This window comes from Scaptodrosophila lebanonensis, unplaced genomic scaffold (assembly GCF_003285725.1).
Source record: "Scaptodrosophila lebanonensis strain 11010-0011.00,11010-0021.00 unplaced genomic scaffold, SlebRS2 tig00000024-arrow-pilon, whole genome shotgun sequence".
NCBI classification, from domain to species: Eukaryota; Metazoa; Arthropoda; class Insecta; order Diptera; family Drosophilidae; genus Scaptodrosophila; species Scaptodrosophila lebanonensis.
In genome coordinates this window covers 47,071-61,825 of record NW_022060538.1, presented here as the reverse complement: position 1 = coordinate 61,825, position 14,755 = coordinate 47,071, and the positions used below count along the sequence as shown (strand labels likewise).

Here is a 14,755-nt window from a genome sequence, read left to right as displayed (position 1 = left end):
TTGGGCAATGGGACAAACGGGGCTTTTTGCGGCCAGCACTTCGCTGATTTTATCGAAACATCAGGCAATATATATTAATGCGACTAAGTTTCAGTTCTGAAATATCGAAACAAAATGATTTTAGATTTCTTTATCTGCCATAACTTTATTTTGATAACTGCTCCGACCCCAGATATGGCTCCCATTCCATGTTAGCTTGTAAAAAAAATTCTATTCAAATGAGAAGCATACGAATTCTTATTAGAAAATTAACTTTATAGTATCAAGCTATACATTGATTTTAAAACTGAGAGCAGCACCCATTAGAAAAATTACATATTTTTCTCTCCTTTTGCACCTCTCTTTTTATTTTTTTTTTGCCGCCGGTATTATTCACCTAGATTTCAATAATTTTAAAGTATATAAAAATTATCATTATAAAAATTTATCATTTATGTAAAAAAACATAATTTCAAATTGTTAAAATTTACACTCTCGATGTCGCACGAGACCAACTTTATATTAGTTCCACGATCACAAATCTTCTTATTTTTTAGCAAGTTTACTTACAATTTTTTTTTCAAATTTTCATTATTTTTAATTTTATTTTTTCCTATTTTTCCATATTTTTCATGTGTTTTTTGTATAGTGCAAATAATTTGATAGTAAAAGATCGACCAAAAAAATCTTTCGCCTTATTATACTTTGTACATGAAACGTACAAGAATATATAATATGACAAAACGCGTCGATCTATGTGTATGAACACCAGTTTCTCAGACACTATACAAGCTAGAGATACGAAATTTTGCACATACATAGATGCCTTATTTGTGTATGCAGCTCAAGTTTGTATAATTTTTTTATTTCTTCCCCCACTCCCCCGAAAATAAGAATTTTCTGTAACACCGTTCGTATAATTACCTATATCTTAGAAGCTATAAGACCAAGGGACACAAAATTTTAGTCCATTATATGAATAAACAGAAAATGTGTAAAAATAAATTTCCTCTCTCCCCCCACTCCCCCGACATTAATGATTTTTCATAACTACCGTAATTCTTGGAATTTTTGGCTTAAATACCAGTTAGTTACACAGTCTATTGAAATTCTTTTTCTTTTTTCATTTCTATAATTATTCTACACATATATACAAAGTATTCCAAAGTCGGGATACCCGAATTTAGCTTTTCCTTGCTTTTGTAATGCTGTGGTCGTGCTACTGTGGAAATTGGGCCTTAGAGAAAGAGGACTTTTTGACATCTTGAGTAAATAAATAAATTTGTATGTATAACTTTATTTTAGCAAAATTCGGTTAAATTACTCAGCCATATTATTTATGTGCTATGACAAAAAACTAACGGAAATTTCAAAGTCAACACTGCAAATCGTTTGTGGAAACATACAAAAATTAGATGTGCCAGATGATCAGTTTCAGTATTTACCAAATACTGATAACGTACAAATGGGAACTACGCTCTTTGAAGTATATTTGGTGCTCAAACGATATGTCGCACTAGGTAAGAAATCAACTTATTTACATATACATAAATGAGTATATTCGTACGTATGTAATTAGATGTTCATTTTTAATAGCATATTTTTCCTCGTAGGAGAATCACTCTGCTCTAACGAAAAATTGGAAATGACTGAATATTATCAGTGGTTTGAAAAAGGTGTAACCCATTGGCTGGATATCTCAATTATTAAGGCTCTTAATCGCATACAAAAAGCAATCGACTTAGACCAGCTCAAAGCTGTTGACGAGACAGTTAAATATAGTTCGTCAGCAGTAGATACTTTGGCTATTTTTTATCAAATTAAAATCTTTTGGCAGCAATTGGATTGGCCTGAAGTGGAAGGAGCATATACATTCGTTGCGAAAATTGTTAACGTATGTATTTCAAGGTGTTGAAGATGCACATTGCTGTCAAAATTCTATCTTTTTCGTAGGATATTTGCCGTTGCTGTATATTCTATGCTCAGAGGATGTCACGGCGAGTCGAAGATATAACTAAGGTCGGAGATAGCTGTGAGCTATTTAATGTTTCAGAGGAGTGGTGTTTGGCTATAAACAATATCGATTACATAAGGCAGAGTCTTCCATCGTTTATAAAGGTAACAGTTAAAAAATGACTAACGAATGTTTGAAATTGTACAATTTTTTATTAGGAGCTCGGTACAGAGGATATTATAAAACGATTGGGTGAATATCGAACCATTTTAGAAGCGGATCGCTGCGCTTCTACTATCAACACTGTTATTGAAAATGCATTGGATATACAGCGCAATCAGATTGTCGAGCTGGTCGAAATTGTTGCCGGCAAAATGGCCCCGCCAATTCGACGGTTTTTAGCTGAGGGCGCAGAAATTCTCCATAAAGACTCTAACTCCATGGACAAGCTAATGATGTATTTAGAAGGGTCATTAGGTACTCTTTACAGAACTTTAAACGATGTTAATTTCGGCAGAATATTGGATGGAATTTGGAGTGAATTGTCCAAAATTATGTATGACCTCATACAAAGTAACCTTGATGTAAGTAATGTGGTTAAATACATACATATAATCTAAGGCAGCGGTGGGCACGTAGTGGCTCTTTGGGCTCCCAGGGCTCTTTCCGTTATGTTTTGGTAACTGGCGACAGCCAGACGCACAAGCAAAGTACCGATCTCGAGCAAACTTACAATAACAAAATACACGCAATGTTGTCGCCAGCCAGACGCACAAGTAGATCGATGCAATAACAAAATACACACAGTGTGTGTACTGATGATCGATTTGCAATACCCGCTGACGGTCACTTATGCACTGACATTCAAAGTGTATTGACAAATTATAAATTATAGTGTTTCAGTAAAACTTTTATGATTGTCGTCAAGTTATTTACTTATAATCTTACTTATATTTGATTTAAAACTGAACAATGGCTAATGAAATTAATATTTCCAAGATTGAGACGCGGTATTTAAATATATTAAATATATTAAAAATGTTTATAGGAATAAATTAAGTGACATAAATTTATCAGATTTATTACGAATTGCTTTAAGTGAAGAGGAAATAGACTTCGAAAAATTATTAAATGAATGTTCATAAATGTGATAAAAATTTTTTTCGGTGTACTTTTTTTTCCTAATTTTTTGCTCGCAGTTTATGATGTTCTTATAACCCAAACGGTAGTTTTTGTTGTAGATGTTGTTGTAGGACTCCCAAACTAAAATTTCGTGCCCACCGCTGATCTAAGGCATACATTTATGAACGTATTTGTTTACAGAAACGTCGTCCACCTGCTTTCTTTCAAAACTTAAGAGCTACTTTACAAACTATGATATCGTGCTTTAAAATAGGAAGAATTGTCACATCGGATGTGAAAGTTCTCTCAGCCATCGAAAAAATTCTGGATTTGCATGCTTTCGAAACTTCCGATCTTATCCATCAGTATTATTTGGAGAGATTAGGGGCCCAAAAAGAACTACAGAAATCGCAATACGGACAGCTTACAATAACGGCACAGTTTGGAGAGGGAAGATTAAAGGTACGCTGACCCTAATTTAAACAATTTAAATAGTACATCATTGGCTTAAACTTTTAGCTACAAATATTAAACGCTCGTAATTTGGTACCGATGGACACAAATGGATCTTGTGACTCTTTTGTAAAAGCCCAGTTTTTGCCAACGACTCGTTTTAACGGTGTTTTACCAGTAAAAACATCTGTCAAAAATAAAACACGTTTTCCGCTATATGACGAGCAATTTTCTATGTAAGTTCATGCTCTGCTCTGTCTGTCGCTACAAATATTCATACTTACAAAGCCATGCACATAGTATGTACTTTCAATTAATTTTGTGTAATCCATTTTACAAAATGCCCTACCTAGAACTTTGAGTGAAGAACAACTTTCGAAGCAAAACAGCATAATTTTGTTTAGCATCAAGGACAAAGACCTATTTGGGATGACTAGTCAATATATAGCTGAATGTTATGTAACATTTGCCGATCTAATGGCTTTTGAAAATGAACAAATTCATATGGAATTATCAAGGCCAGATTATACAGGTACTTTATAAAAACTTCGGTTTCGAAAATATATATTATAGAAATATCTATATTTCAGATTCTGAGACATTACGCGCCCTAGAATACAGACAAGGTGATAAACAGGCCAAGGAATTCATAAAGAAACTAAGAAACAAATCGTATTCTTAAGCTTTAAAATGATCTTTGTAAATTATTATTTTAATATAAGAAATACATTTTTTTTTATCAAATTCATTCAAAGTGTATACTATGTAACGTTGTTACTCTGCCGCGGGTATGCTCGCCGGCCAGAGTATGCTGAAATAAATTAGTAAATTAGGCACCCCAAAGTGCCGAGGTGTCCAACAAATAAAAGAGGGCGGTATGCCAAAACTTCTCCACGTGTTTTATTACAAATAATCCAAAATGCAGCCCGTGCTTCAGTGCGTGTTGGGCGGGACCAAAAGAAGAACTAACTAAAACGAACTTAAAATTACCCGCCTTCATGGCTTACTATTCTTACAATTACTTATTAACTTACAACTACTTGGCATCGTAATGACGCGCGGCTGCCCGCTACGCAACGCGTCATTACACGTCCCCCCTTCCTGAGCGGGGACGATCCGGTTGGCGGGGGTGTATTGATGTTGTGACAGCTGTTTTGTTAGCGCTGCCACCTCTTACTCTCGCGGTCCGCCAGTGCTACCCATGCCTGGCGATCTATCGTCGGTGTTACCACTCGCATACTTATGCGATAGTGGCCGGTGTTGCCACTTATCGAATCCGATCGAGGGGATTCGATAACACATTATTGACGGCCACCTGCCGCTCTGGCAACTCGTCATCACCGCCCACATGTTTATGTCGTGATTGGCTTCCGGTCTTGGGCTATTTTCCTGCGTTGTGCCCAACCTCCTCCTTGTTGTGTTCGTCCAGCTGCCCGCCCGGCACTTGCCCATCCGCTGCGCCCCTGGCATTTTTGGCGCTGTTTGTGTATCTCGGCTGATGTGGTAATTTACGTCGCTTCATCAGGCCTGAAACGTAACAACAAGCTTCGTCTAATTATGTTTTAGGCTTACATGGGCATCTTCTTCGGCCAGAACGGCAGCTTTGCCGTTCCCGCTTGGGTGGACGCCGGTTGGATTGCTGTCGCTGCTGTCGGTGTGGCCGCTAGGGCCCTGGTTGCTGTTGCTGCTGTCGTGGCTGTCGTGACCGTGGCTGCTGTCGTCGTGCTCGTTGATATGGCCGATTTTGTTGCCCGGACTGCCGCTGTGGCTGCTTTTGTTGACGCTGAGGAGTGGCCTGCTGTGGCTGCTGTGAAGCTGTCGGTGGCGTGGCCCTGGTGACCATACTAACGCTGCCTCTGTCGTCGCTGCCTTCGTCGGCTTCGCTGTCTTCTGCGTTCACCGCTTTTAGATCTCGCACATGTGCCGTTCTACCTCTGCCGCCCGCTACTGGTCGCACACGCACTATAACTGGGGATATGAATGCTCGCACCGTGAATGGTCCATCGAAGCGAGGCGCCAGCTTGGCCGCAAACTGCTCGGCTGCGTTGGACAGGTGATGTTGTCGCACGAGCACCTCGTCGCCCAGTTTGGGTCGCCACTCGCGTCTCCGCAGATTGTACTGGCGTGCCTGATCCTCGCTGGCCACCCCTTGGTTTCTTCTTGCTATGCGGGCAACAAACTGTAGCAGCGTCGCGTGTGTTTCTGGGCTACCTGGTGCTGCCTCAGGGGCGTCAGGATCCCTGCCGTACAGTGTGTGTGGATGCCGTGGTTCTCTCCCAAATAGGATGAAAGCCGGTGAGTAGCCCGTTGCGTCTGAAATTGCTGTATTAATGGCCAATTGTGCTTCCGGCAGTTGTTCGTCCCACGTGTTGTGCTGCCCGTCCGCCAGCTGAGCAATCAATGTTTTGACCGTTCTATTGGTCCGCTCAGTGGGATTCTCCTGAGGTGTGTATGGTGCCGTCAGTTGTTGCTGTATGCCTGCCTCGGCGAGGAACTGCTTCAGCGCGCGGCTCGTAAACTGGGCTCCGTTGTCTGTAATGAGCTTTCTTGGTGTGCCAAACCGTGCCAGAATCCGCTCTCGCAAGGCCAGCTTCACTGCCGCTGCCGTCGCCTTGCGGATGGGGACCAGTTCTGCCCATTTACTGAACTTATCGACCAGGACCAGTAGATACGCGTTGCCTCGTTTGGACCGCGGCAGCGGCCCCACAAAATCGGCGCAGACGACGTCCCACGCTGCCTCCGCTGGTTTGAAGTGCATCTTGCCTGCCGTCAGCTGTTGCTGGGCTTTATAGCGTTGGCACAACAGGCACTGGTGCACATACTTCGCTACGTCGCGATACAGACCAGGCCAGTGGTATCGGTCTGCAACGCGTGCACAGGTTCGGCGTACTCCCATATGGCCCGCCGTTGCGTCGTCGTGGCATTCTCTCAACACCTCCTGTCGTAGAGGCGCGGCCACGCATAGCCTCCATGGTGACACCTCATCTTCTCCTAGCACGTGAGCGATGCGGCGGTACAGCCTGTCGTTCTGTATGGCGTAATCTGGGTACTTGCTGGGACTCTCCAACACCGCTGCCGTCAGCCGCTGTAACCATTTACAAGTCGGTGCTGCCTCTAACTCCACGTGTGCACCGCCGATCACCTCGCGTGGTTGTCGTGACAGTGCGTCGGCCACCACATTCAAGGCTCCTTTTCGGTACTGGACATCGAAGGTGTACTGCTGCAGCTCCAAAGCCCAGCGTGCGATGCGGCCGGTGGGGCTCTCAATCGAGTTGAGCCAACGCAACGCCAAGTGATCGGTCACGACAGTAAAATGGTAGCCTTCCAAATAGTGTCGCAGTTTCCGGATTCCCCAAACAATTGCGAGGCACTCCTTCTCCGTGGCGCTGTAGTTGACCTCCGCTTTCTGCACCTTCCTACTGGCGTAGGAAATTACGTGTTCGTGGCCGTCTATGTCTTGCGTCAGAACCGCGCCCAGCCCATACTCGCTGGCGTCCGTCTGTAGGCAGAAAGGTCGAGAGAAATCGGGGCACGCCAACACCGGAGCTTCCATCAGCTGCTTCTGGATACACTGGAATGCCTCCTGCTGCTGCTTTCCCCATCTCCACTTGTGGCCCTTCTTCAACAGTTCGGTAAGGGGCCCAACCGTTGTGGCGAAATTTGGTACGAAGCGTCGATACCACGAGGCCATTCCAATGTACTGCCGCAATTGTTTCAGATTTGACGGCGGCTTCAGCTCGTGGATGGCTGCTACCTTCTCCGGATCCGTTTGGATGCCCGCCTCCGTCACTAGATGCCCCAGGTACCTAATGGATTTACGAAAGAATTCGCACTTATCTCGATTTATTCGCAGATTGGCCGCCCGCAGTCGCCGGAACACCTCGCGCAAGTTGCTCAAGTGTTCCTCGAACGTCCTGCCGACCACCACTATGTCGTCGAGGTATGCAAACGCGTGCGGTGCCATGTCCGGGCCGATGACACTGTCCAACGCCCTCTGGAATGTAGCGGGCGCAGAATGCAGGCCGAACGGCATCACACGCCACTGGAACAGCCCGCGTCCTGGCACCGTGAACGCTGTATATCGTTGGCTTTCGCGCTCCATCGGAATCTGCCAGTACCCATTCCGCAAATCGATGCTACTTATGTATTTGGCCTGGCGCAGCTGCTCCAAAATGTGCTGGATCCGCGGAATTGGGTACGCATCTGGTTCTGAGCGTTCGTTCAGCTGCCGATAGTCGATGCACATCCTCCAGGCGCCTGTCTTCTTGCGCACCAACACGATGGGTGCGCTGTAGGCACTGTCGGATTGCTCGATGCAGCCCTTTGCCAGCAACTCGTCGACTTCTTGATTGATCACTGCCTGCATGGCCGGGTTCCGGGGGTAGTACCGCTGTTTGATGGGACGCTCGTCTTTCATCCGGATTGTGTGCACCGCCGCCGACGAGACTCCTGTGATGCTCTCAAAGCTTGCCAGTTCCCCCTCGAGGAACCTGGCGGCCGTCTGGGTCTGCTGCTCCGTCAGGTGGGCGGCTATAGTGAGCCCCGCCTGTTCGCTTGTCACCAAGGCTGCATGTCGGGCTCTGCGATTTCGCCTCCGCCGTCTGCGTGGCCGTGGATCGTTCGTTCGCAATTCTACAGTTTGGCCGCCCACAGTCACCGCCCCGTTGGCCATTTGGACATAATCCAGTCCCAATGTGAGCTCATCTATGCATCCGGGGAGTGTGAGCAGCGGCAGTACTACGCGACTGTCGCCCACCGTGACCGTCGCCTTCGTTTCTTCACGGACCGTCTTCTGTGTCCCGTCAGCCATGGACACAGTCACGCTCACGGACCGTACATTTCCTCCGTCTGGCGCCCGCAGGCGTTGCGCCAGCCTCGGACTCGCGAAGCTGCGTGTCGCTCCGGTGTCCACGACCGCCTCTACCAGTACACCATCACAGTCTACTGGTAGCGCGGCCGCTACCCTGCGTGTCGTTGTTAATTGGAATTTGCCTGCATGGGCTCGCCGACTGTTGATGTGGGACGAGCCCACCTGGCGTTTCCCGTCGCGCGTCGGCAGCATTCGTTCGCACGCACCCCCATCTTACCACAGTCCCAACAGTAGAGCTGTTGAGAGTTTGGGCACGCGTCCATACTGTGCCCTCCCATCCCGCAACGTCTGCAGATGGGTGGGCGACGATGCGTGTCCGCTGGGCCAACCGCCACCGGCTGTGGGATCGGCGTAGGGTGTGTGGCGTTCGTCTCATCATTGCCGGCCGCCTGTGACCGTGCTAAGATTGCTTGGTGCACGCCCTGTGCCGCCTGTACGTACCCATCGAGTGAGCTCACTTCTTCGCCTGCCAGGCGGAGATTGGCGCGTATTTCTGGTAGCCCGTTGGCGTGGACAAGTCTCAGGTGCTCCTCTGCAGTCATCTCCGCGCCGCGCATCAGTCGTTGCATCGCTCGGACATACTCGATAGGGCCCTCTGATGCGCCCTGGACCCGGCTGTATGCTTCCCGCCGGCCCTCTTCTATGTGGGGACCCGCTGTATATTCTTTTAGTAGGTCTTGGCGGAACTCGGCCCACCGTTGTACCAAATTGCGCCTTGACCACTCCCACTCCTTCGCCTCGCCAACCAGGACTTCCGGTAACACGGTCACCAACTCATCTAATCGCACGTTCTTCATCTCTGCCTTATCTTCCAGAACCCGGAGGAACGTTCTTGGGTCCCCGCTGCCGTCAAATCGGACGCCCCACTGGGCTACCTGTGTCGACAGTGCGGCTCGTCTGTCTCGTTCGGCTGATGTTGGCGCCTGTGGTTCTGCCACCGCCTGCGCGCTTGCGAGCGGTGACGCTGGAGTCGGTGCTGTTGGGTCATCTTCGTCAGGCGCATTACCAGCAGGCGCGGTGGAAGCGCAGACCTGGCTCGACAGTTTCTGGAACCCATCCTCCATAGCCTGGGCCAACCGGTGGGTGTACTGAGCCAACGCAACTGTCACGTCCTCTTGTTTCGGGACTCCCAGCCGTCCGCCGGGCACCGGGCTCAACTGACCTGTCGCCGCGGTACGCGACGACATGTTCTCGTAATATGCCGCTAGTTCTTCCAGGCGGGGTCGGTACTCTTCTTGGGCCGACTTCACGAACGTTGCCAGCCGCACCCGCAAAGCCTCCACGGTGCCGGTCTCCTCGATGTCGAACTCGCGCAGCACCGTGCTGAGCTCTTCCTTCCGCAGCACACGTATCCAGCTCGTTCGTAGCATCGTAGGTCCACGCTCTCTTCCCTACTTGGTCGGATCTAACCTCAAACTTCTTTGGGGTCCCTGCTCGGGCGCCACTTGTAACGTTGTTACTCTGCCGCGGGTATGCTCGCCGGCCAGAGTATGCTGAAATAAATTAGTAAATTAGGCACCCCAAAGTGCCGAGGTGTCCAACAAATAAAAGAGGGCGGTATGCCAAAACTTCTCCACGGGTTTTATTACAAATAATCCAAAATGCAGCCCGTGCTTCAGTGCGTGTTGGGCGGGACCAAAAGAAGAACTAACTAAAACGAACTTAAAATTACCCGCCTTCATGGCTTACTATTCTTACAATTACTTATTAACTTACAACTACTTGGCATCGTAATGACGCGCGGCTGCCCGCTACGCAACGCGTCATTACAACTATTGTTGTGCGAATGTAGGTAATATAAAGAAGGAGGCATGGCAGAGCCGCCAAAGTATATATGTATTCTTGATCAGTGTTCATGCTAGCAGTAAGGGGCCAGGCACAAATCCACCACAGCCGAAGCCGACTCTCACACTACCGTTCAAGCTGCTAGCGCACCGTCCTCTGCGCACTGGAGTTAGTAATAAAACGTACTCGCGACGCTACACACTGCTGTCAGTGCCCCCATAGTGATACATACATATATACATATTGCTCAGACAAATCTACATATGTATACACAATCATTGTACACCAAACGTCAAAATAACCCACGAAATCTCCAGTACCAGCTTAATTTTTCCTTTGGGAAGGGAAAGGGTCCCTACAGCATTCTAGCAACCACCAATATCAAAGTAGTAAATTGAAATTTGTCATAAACAATAGTAAAAACAAGTAAACAAGCTAAAGTCGGGTGTCCCGACTTTGAAATACTCTGTATACATATGTTTATTATAGAATATTAAAAAAATTAGGAAAATTAAAAAACATTTGGATCGATTTTACCTCTCTCGGTATTCGAACTCACGTAAAGGGTGTATAATTGCACATATACAAAGCAATTGTGTCTATGTGAGTGTATGAATGCCTATGAGCATCTATTCGTGTCAGATGTTTGCACTCAACCAAAGCACCACCATCAACAACAGCTGCGGGCAGCGCTTGGGCAGCAAATATATTTATGGCTATAACTTCTTGTTAAATCGGTTTTGTCATAGTGAAATTTGGCATACGGACACATCATCACTAGCTGGGGATATTTAAGTTCGAAATTCCAAGAATTACGGGAGTTACGATTTGCGGGGGAGAGGTGGGAGGGAGCGAAATTCCAAAATACACATTGTCTGCTTATTCACATAAGGCATCTTGGACTAAAATTTGGTGTTCCTAGGTCTTATAGTCTCCGAGATATAGGCGATTATACGAATGGAAAATCGGGTAAACCCCCATAGGGGGGAATGGGGGGAAAATAAAAAATAAAACAAACTCGTATACAATACACACATAAGGCATCTTTGTGCAAAATTTGGTGTCTCTATCTCTTATAGTCTCTGAGATCCAGGTGTTCATACGGACAGACGGACGAACAGACAGACAGGGCTAGATCAACTCCTCTTGTCATGCTGATCAAGAATATATATACTTTGTGGGGTCTGCTACGCCTCCTTCTGCCTGTTACATTTTTCAGCTTCCGAAAACCTTGTACATATCATGTACAGAGTATAAATAGTACCCACCCAAAAAAAAAATTAATGTAATTAAATATAAAATATTTAACACATGCATACAGACATAAGTGTTTATGTACAATTTTCAACAGCATACATTTTCATCAGAATCGCGTTTATGCGTGCTTGTATGCAGTAAATGATTATCATTGCGCAAAACATTTATATTTTTGGGCCCGTTGTGTTTATTGTTATTAAATACAATTTCCAGCATTCAAAATAAGCCGGCGGCCCGGGTCAGCAGCGTTCTCAGCACGCCTCCGCTCTTCGGCCGTTTTGTCGCTCTCTGGCGCTTATTAGCGAGCGCACATGTATACATACAAGCAAATGTCATCAAACGGTGCTAGCGGCACACTTTGAGAGGAGAGAGAGCTGCCCCGTTTTATACCCTGTCCATTGACGGTATGCGAATTTTTCGAAATATTTGGCACTGACCTTTTTTCCGTCACCATCAGCACTCAAAACTTGATTGCCAACCAACGACAGCTCGAAATGTCGGTCCTGTCCCAATTACAACGTTCCTTCCGTTTTCCCAATCGTTTTAATATATTTAAAAAGAAAGGAATTCTAAAGTCGAGCAGGCTCAACCCACCCACAAAAAAGAAATTAAATTAATTAATTAATTTAATTAATTAACTAAATTAATTTAATTAGCTAAATTAAATATAAAATATTCCATACATGCATTTACATCAGAATCGTGCCTTTGCGTGTTTGTGTACTTGTACATATGTGTGTATGTGTGCATGGGGCCTGGTTATATGGCTATAACTTTCATTCCGATCATTCTATCATAATGAAACTTGGTATACGGATATATATAGTAATCACTAACCTAATGTGACTACCACTACTACTTTTAGTTCAAAATTCCAAGAATTACGGGAGTTATAGAAAATCGTTAATAGGGGGGGAGTGGATCAGAAAAAATGAACAAAATCGTCCTTTCTCGGGCTCAGGAGAATCTGTATACCAAGTTTGGTTATTCTAGCTCTTATACTTTCTGAGATCCTTGCGTTCATACAGACAGACGGACATGGCTATATCGACTCGGGTTGTTATCCTGATCAAGAATATATATACTTTGTGGGGTCTACCAAGCCTCCTTCTGTGTATTCCATGTGCACTCGCACAAAACTAATATACCCTTGTACCCTTTGGGTACAGGGTATAAAAATACAAAATCCGTCTACTAATTTGAAATATTTACCAGGGTTCGCAAAATGTGCTCACTACCCGCTGCTACCCATAAGGAATGCTGCCGCGGGTGTTCGTGAGTCGCTGCCGGCAGAAGCAGAGAGTCGTACGAGCCGGCCTGTAGAAGCCAAGCGCTCGTTCGTGGCAGGCAGGCATATCTACATATGTATGTGTGAAATTTTTATGATGGTATGCTTGTGCATATATTTTAAGGCTTCATCCGGCTTTTTTTCCTGCGGTGGCACAATTATTTACGGGTAGATCGCCGTAAATCTACAATCCACGTTTAACTCCACCATTTTGCGACTTGGGCTGAGTTAAATTCATTTCGGGCTGTGGAGTCAATTGATGGTTTGAAACCTCCACTCAATCCGTAGAGTCAATCCAAACCTTCACGAAAAGAGTTTGCAGTTAAAAGAGTGAACTCTGTCGAAGCAAAGATAAGCGTCAAAGCACCAACGTGCTGGCTTGGCGCTAAGGAAAATCATCCAATTCGTTTATGAGAGGTCAGTGCCGTTTAGCAGAAAAAACTCTGTTTTTGCCAGCGGGAATCAGTCAAAGGATTGCACTAGTGTCCAATGGTTTCACGTGCAAAGACCGGCACCTTCACTTCTGCATCAGGGTGCTCCTCCATTGATCCCAGCTACAAGCGCATCCACGCACGCTGTAGTTGCTACAACATCGAATTTTGTCATACAGAGTACTACTGTAAATCCAAGTGACTCTCACTCATCACTTTCCAGCTACAACTGCTTCCATGCAAGCTACGGCTGCCATTACTCCGAATCCAAACATACAAGGCACATCATTTCACCATTTCACTCGGACACGATCCAAACAGCACGTGCACTGATCGACTCGAGATCAGAGGCACTTTCATATCCAATAGATTGCTCAATTCAATCAAACTCCCGACCAGCCGATACAGGCCCGAGTATTTGGGTTCAACCAAGCCATTTTAGGCGACGTACACAAGATGTGAATTTCATGCTTGTGTAGCCCTCAAAACCAAGGCTGTAAATTGATACCCCACGGCGCCTTGAGATACCTGCCAATACCTGTCAACTGTTTGGCGGGCGATCCTGTTGGGCGGTGTCCGGCTAAACATTTGTGGTACTCTGCTGCGTCAAGAAACCATGACCGGGTGGGTGGGCACATCGGAGCGTGTTTCGTGTTTCTCGACAAAGATTTCTGTGAGTACAGAACCCTCCCTCACACTCAACTGCCGTTTCAGTTGCCGCATCCATCTTCACATAACCCACCGTGGGGGCACACTACAGGCCTGCCGGTAAGTTTGGCTGCTTATCCAAAGGCCCACGACCCACCTCGTTGCATCTGCGTATATGTATCATGCTCAATATTTTTATACTCTGTACATGAAATGTACAAGAGTACAAGAGTTTTATTTTTTTGAAAGAGAAAGAAAGTTAATTTTAATAGCTTTATAATATTGGCTGATATTAAGCTTCAAAACGAAGAAGCATAGAGTGTGCTAATCGGTTGTCGCGCAGTGTATGTTATACTTGCTTTGATTTTTATATTTTCTGAATTTGTGAAAATATCGTTTGTTTTGAAACCTTTTGTATTTAATAAAAAACCTATAAAATAAATCAAAACAAGAGAGAACGCTACAGTCGAGCAAGCCCGACAGTAACATAGCCTGAACTCTCTAAAAAAAAGCTGCGGGCAAAGCTGCAGACAGCGCATGATCAGCGATTTTATTTGTGGCTATAACTTTTTTCAGAATTGACCTATCATGATGATACGGACACATAAGCACTAACTGGACGTAACTACTAAAACTGATTTCAAAATTCCTAGAATTACGGAAGTTATACAAAAAAACACGAATTGCGGGGGAGTGGGGGGGTGTATCAGACAAAAAAAAATTAACTTGACCTGCCTAGGATTTATGGGAATCTGGATACCGAGTTTGGTTATTCTAGCTCTAGTACCTTCTGAGGTCCTTGCGCTCAGACGGACGGACGGACATGGCTATATCGACTCGGCTTGTCACCCTGATCAAGAATATATATACTTTGTGGGGTCTGCCACGTCCTTCTGTATGTTACATACATGCGCACAAAACTAGTATAGCCTTTCACCCTTTGGGTACAGGCTATAAAAATAAAACAA

General features: G+C 45.4%; 1 protein-coding gene across 3 annotated transcripts in view; it reads left to right on the top strand.

The window, feature by feature from the left end:
* Positions 1-4,256, top strand: part of LOC115620786 (protein unc-13 homolog 4B) — a 68,603-nt gene extending 64,347 nt beyond the window's left edge. For all 3 annotated transcript variants that reach the window (XM_030514201.1, XM_030514200.1, XM_030514202.1), the window contains 8 exons: positions 1,285-1,499; positions 1,593-1,873; positions 1,933-2,097; positions 2,152-2,517; positions 3,257-3,517; positions 3,575-3,744; positions 3,862-4,040; positions 4,099-4,256. In XM_030514201.1, the coding sequence (XP_030370061.1) occupies positions 1,285-1,499; positions 1,593-1,873; positions 1,933-2,097; positions 2,152-2,517; positions 3,257-3,517; positions 3,575-3,744; positions 3,862-4,040; positions 4,099-4,190 (1,729 nt within the window). In that variant the 3' untranslated portion in view covers positions 4,191-4,256. The remainder of the gene's footprint in view (positions 1-1,284; positions 1,500-1,592; positions 1,874-1,932; positions 2,098-2,151; positions 2,518-3,256; positions 3,518-3,574; positions 3,745-3,861; positions 4,041-4,098) is intronic.
* The last annotated feature ends 10,499 nt before the right edge of the window (positions 4,257-14,755 follow it).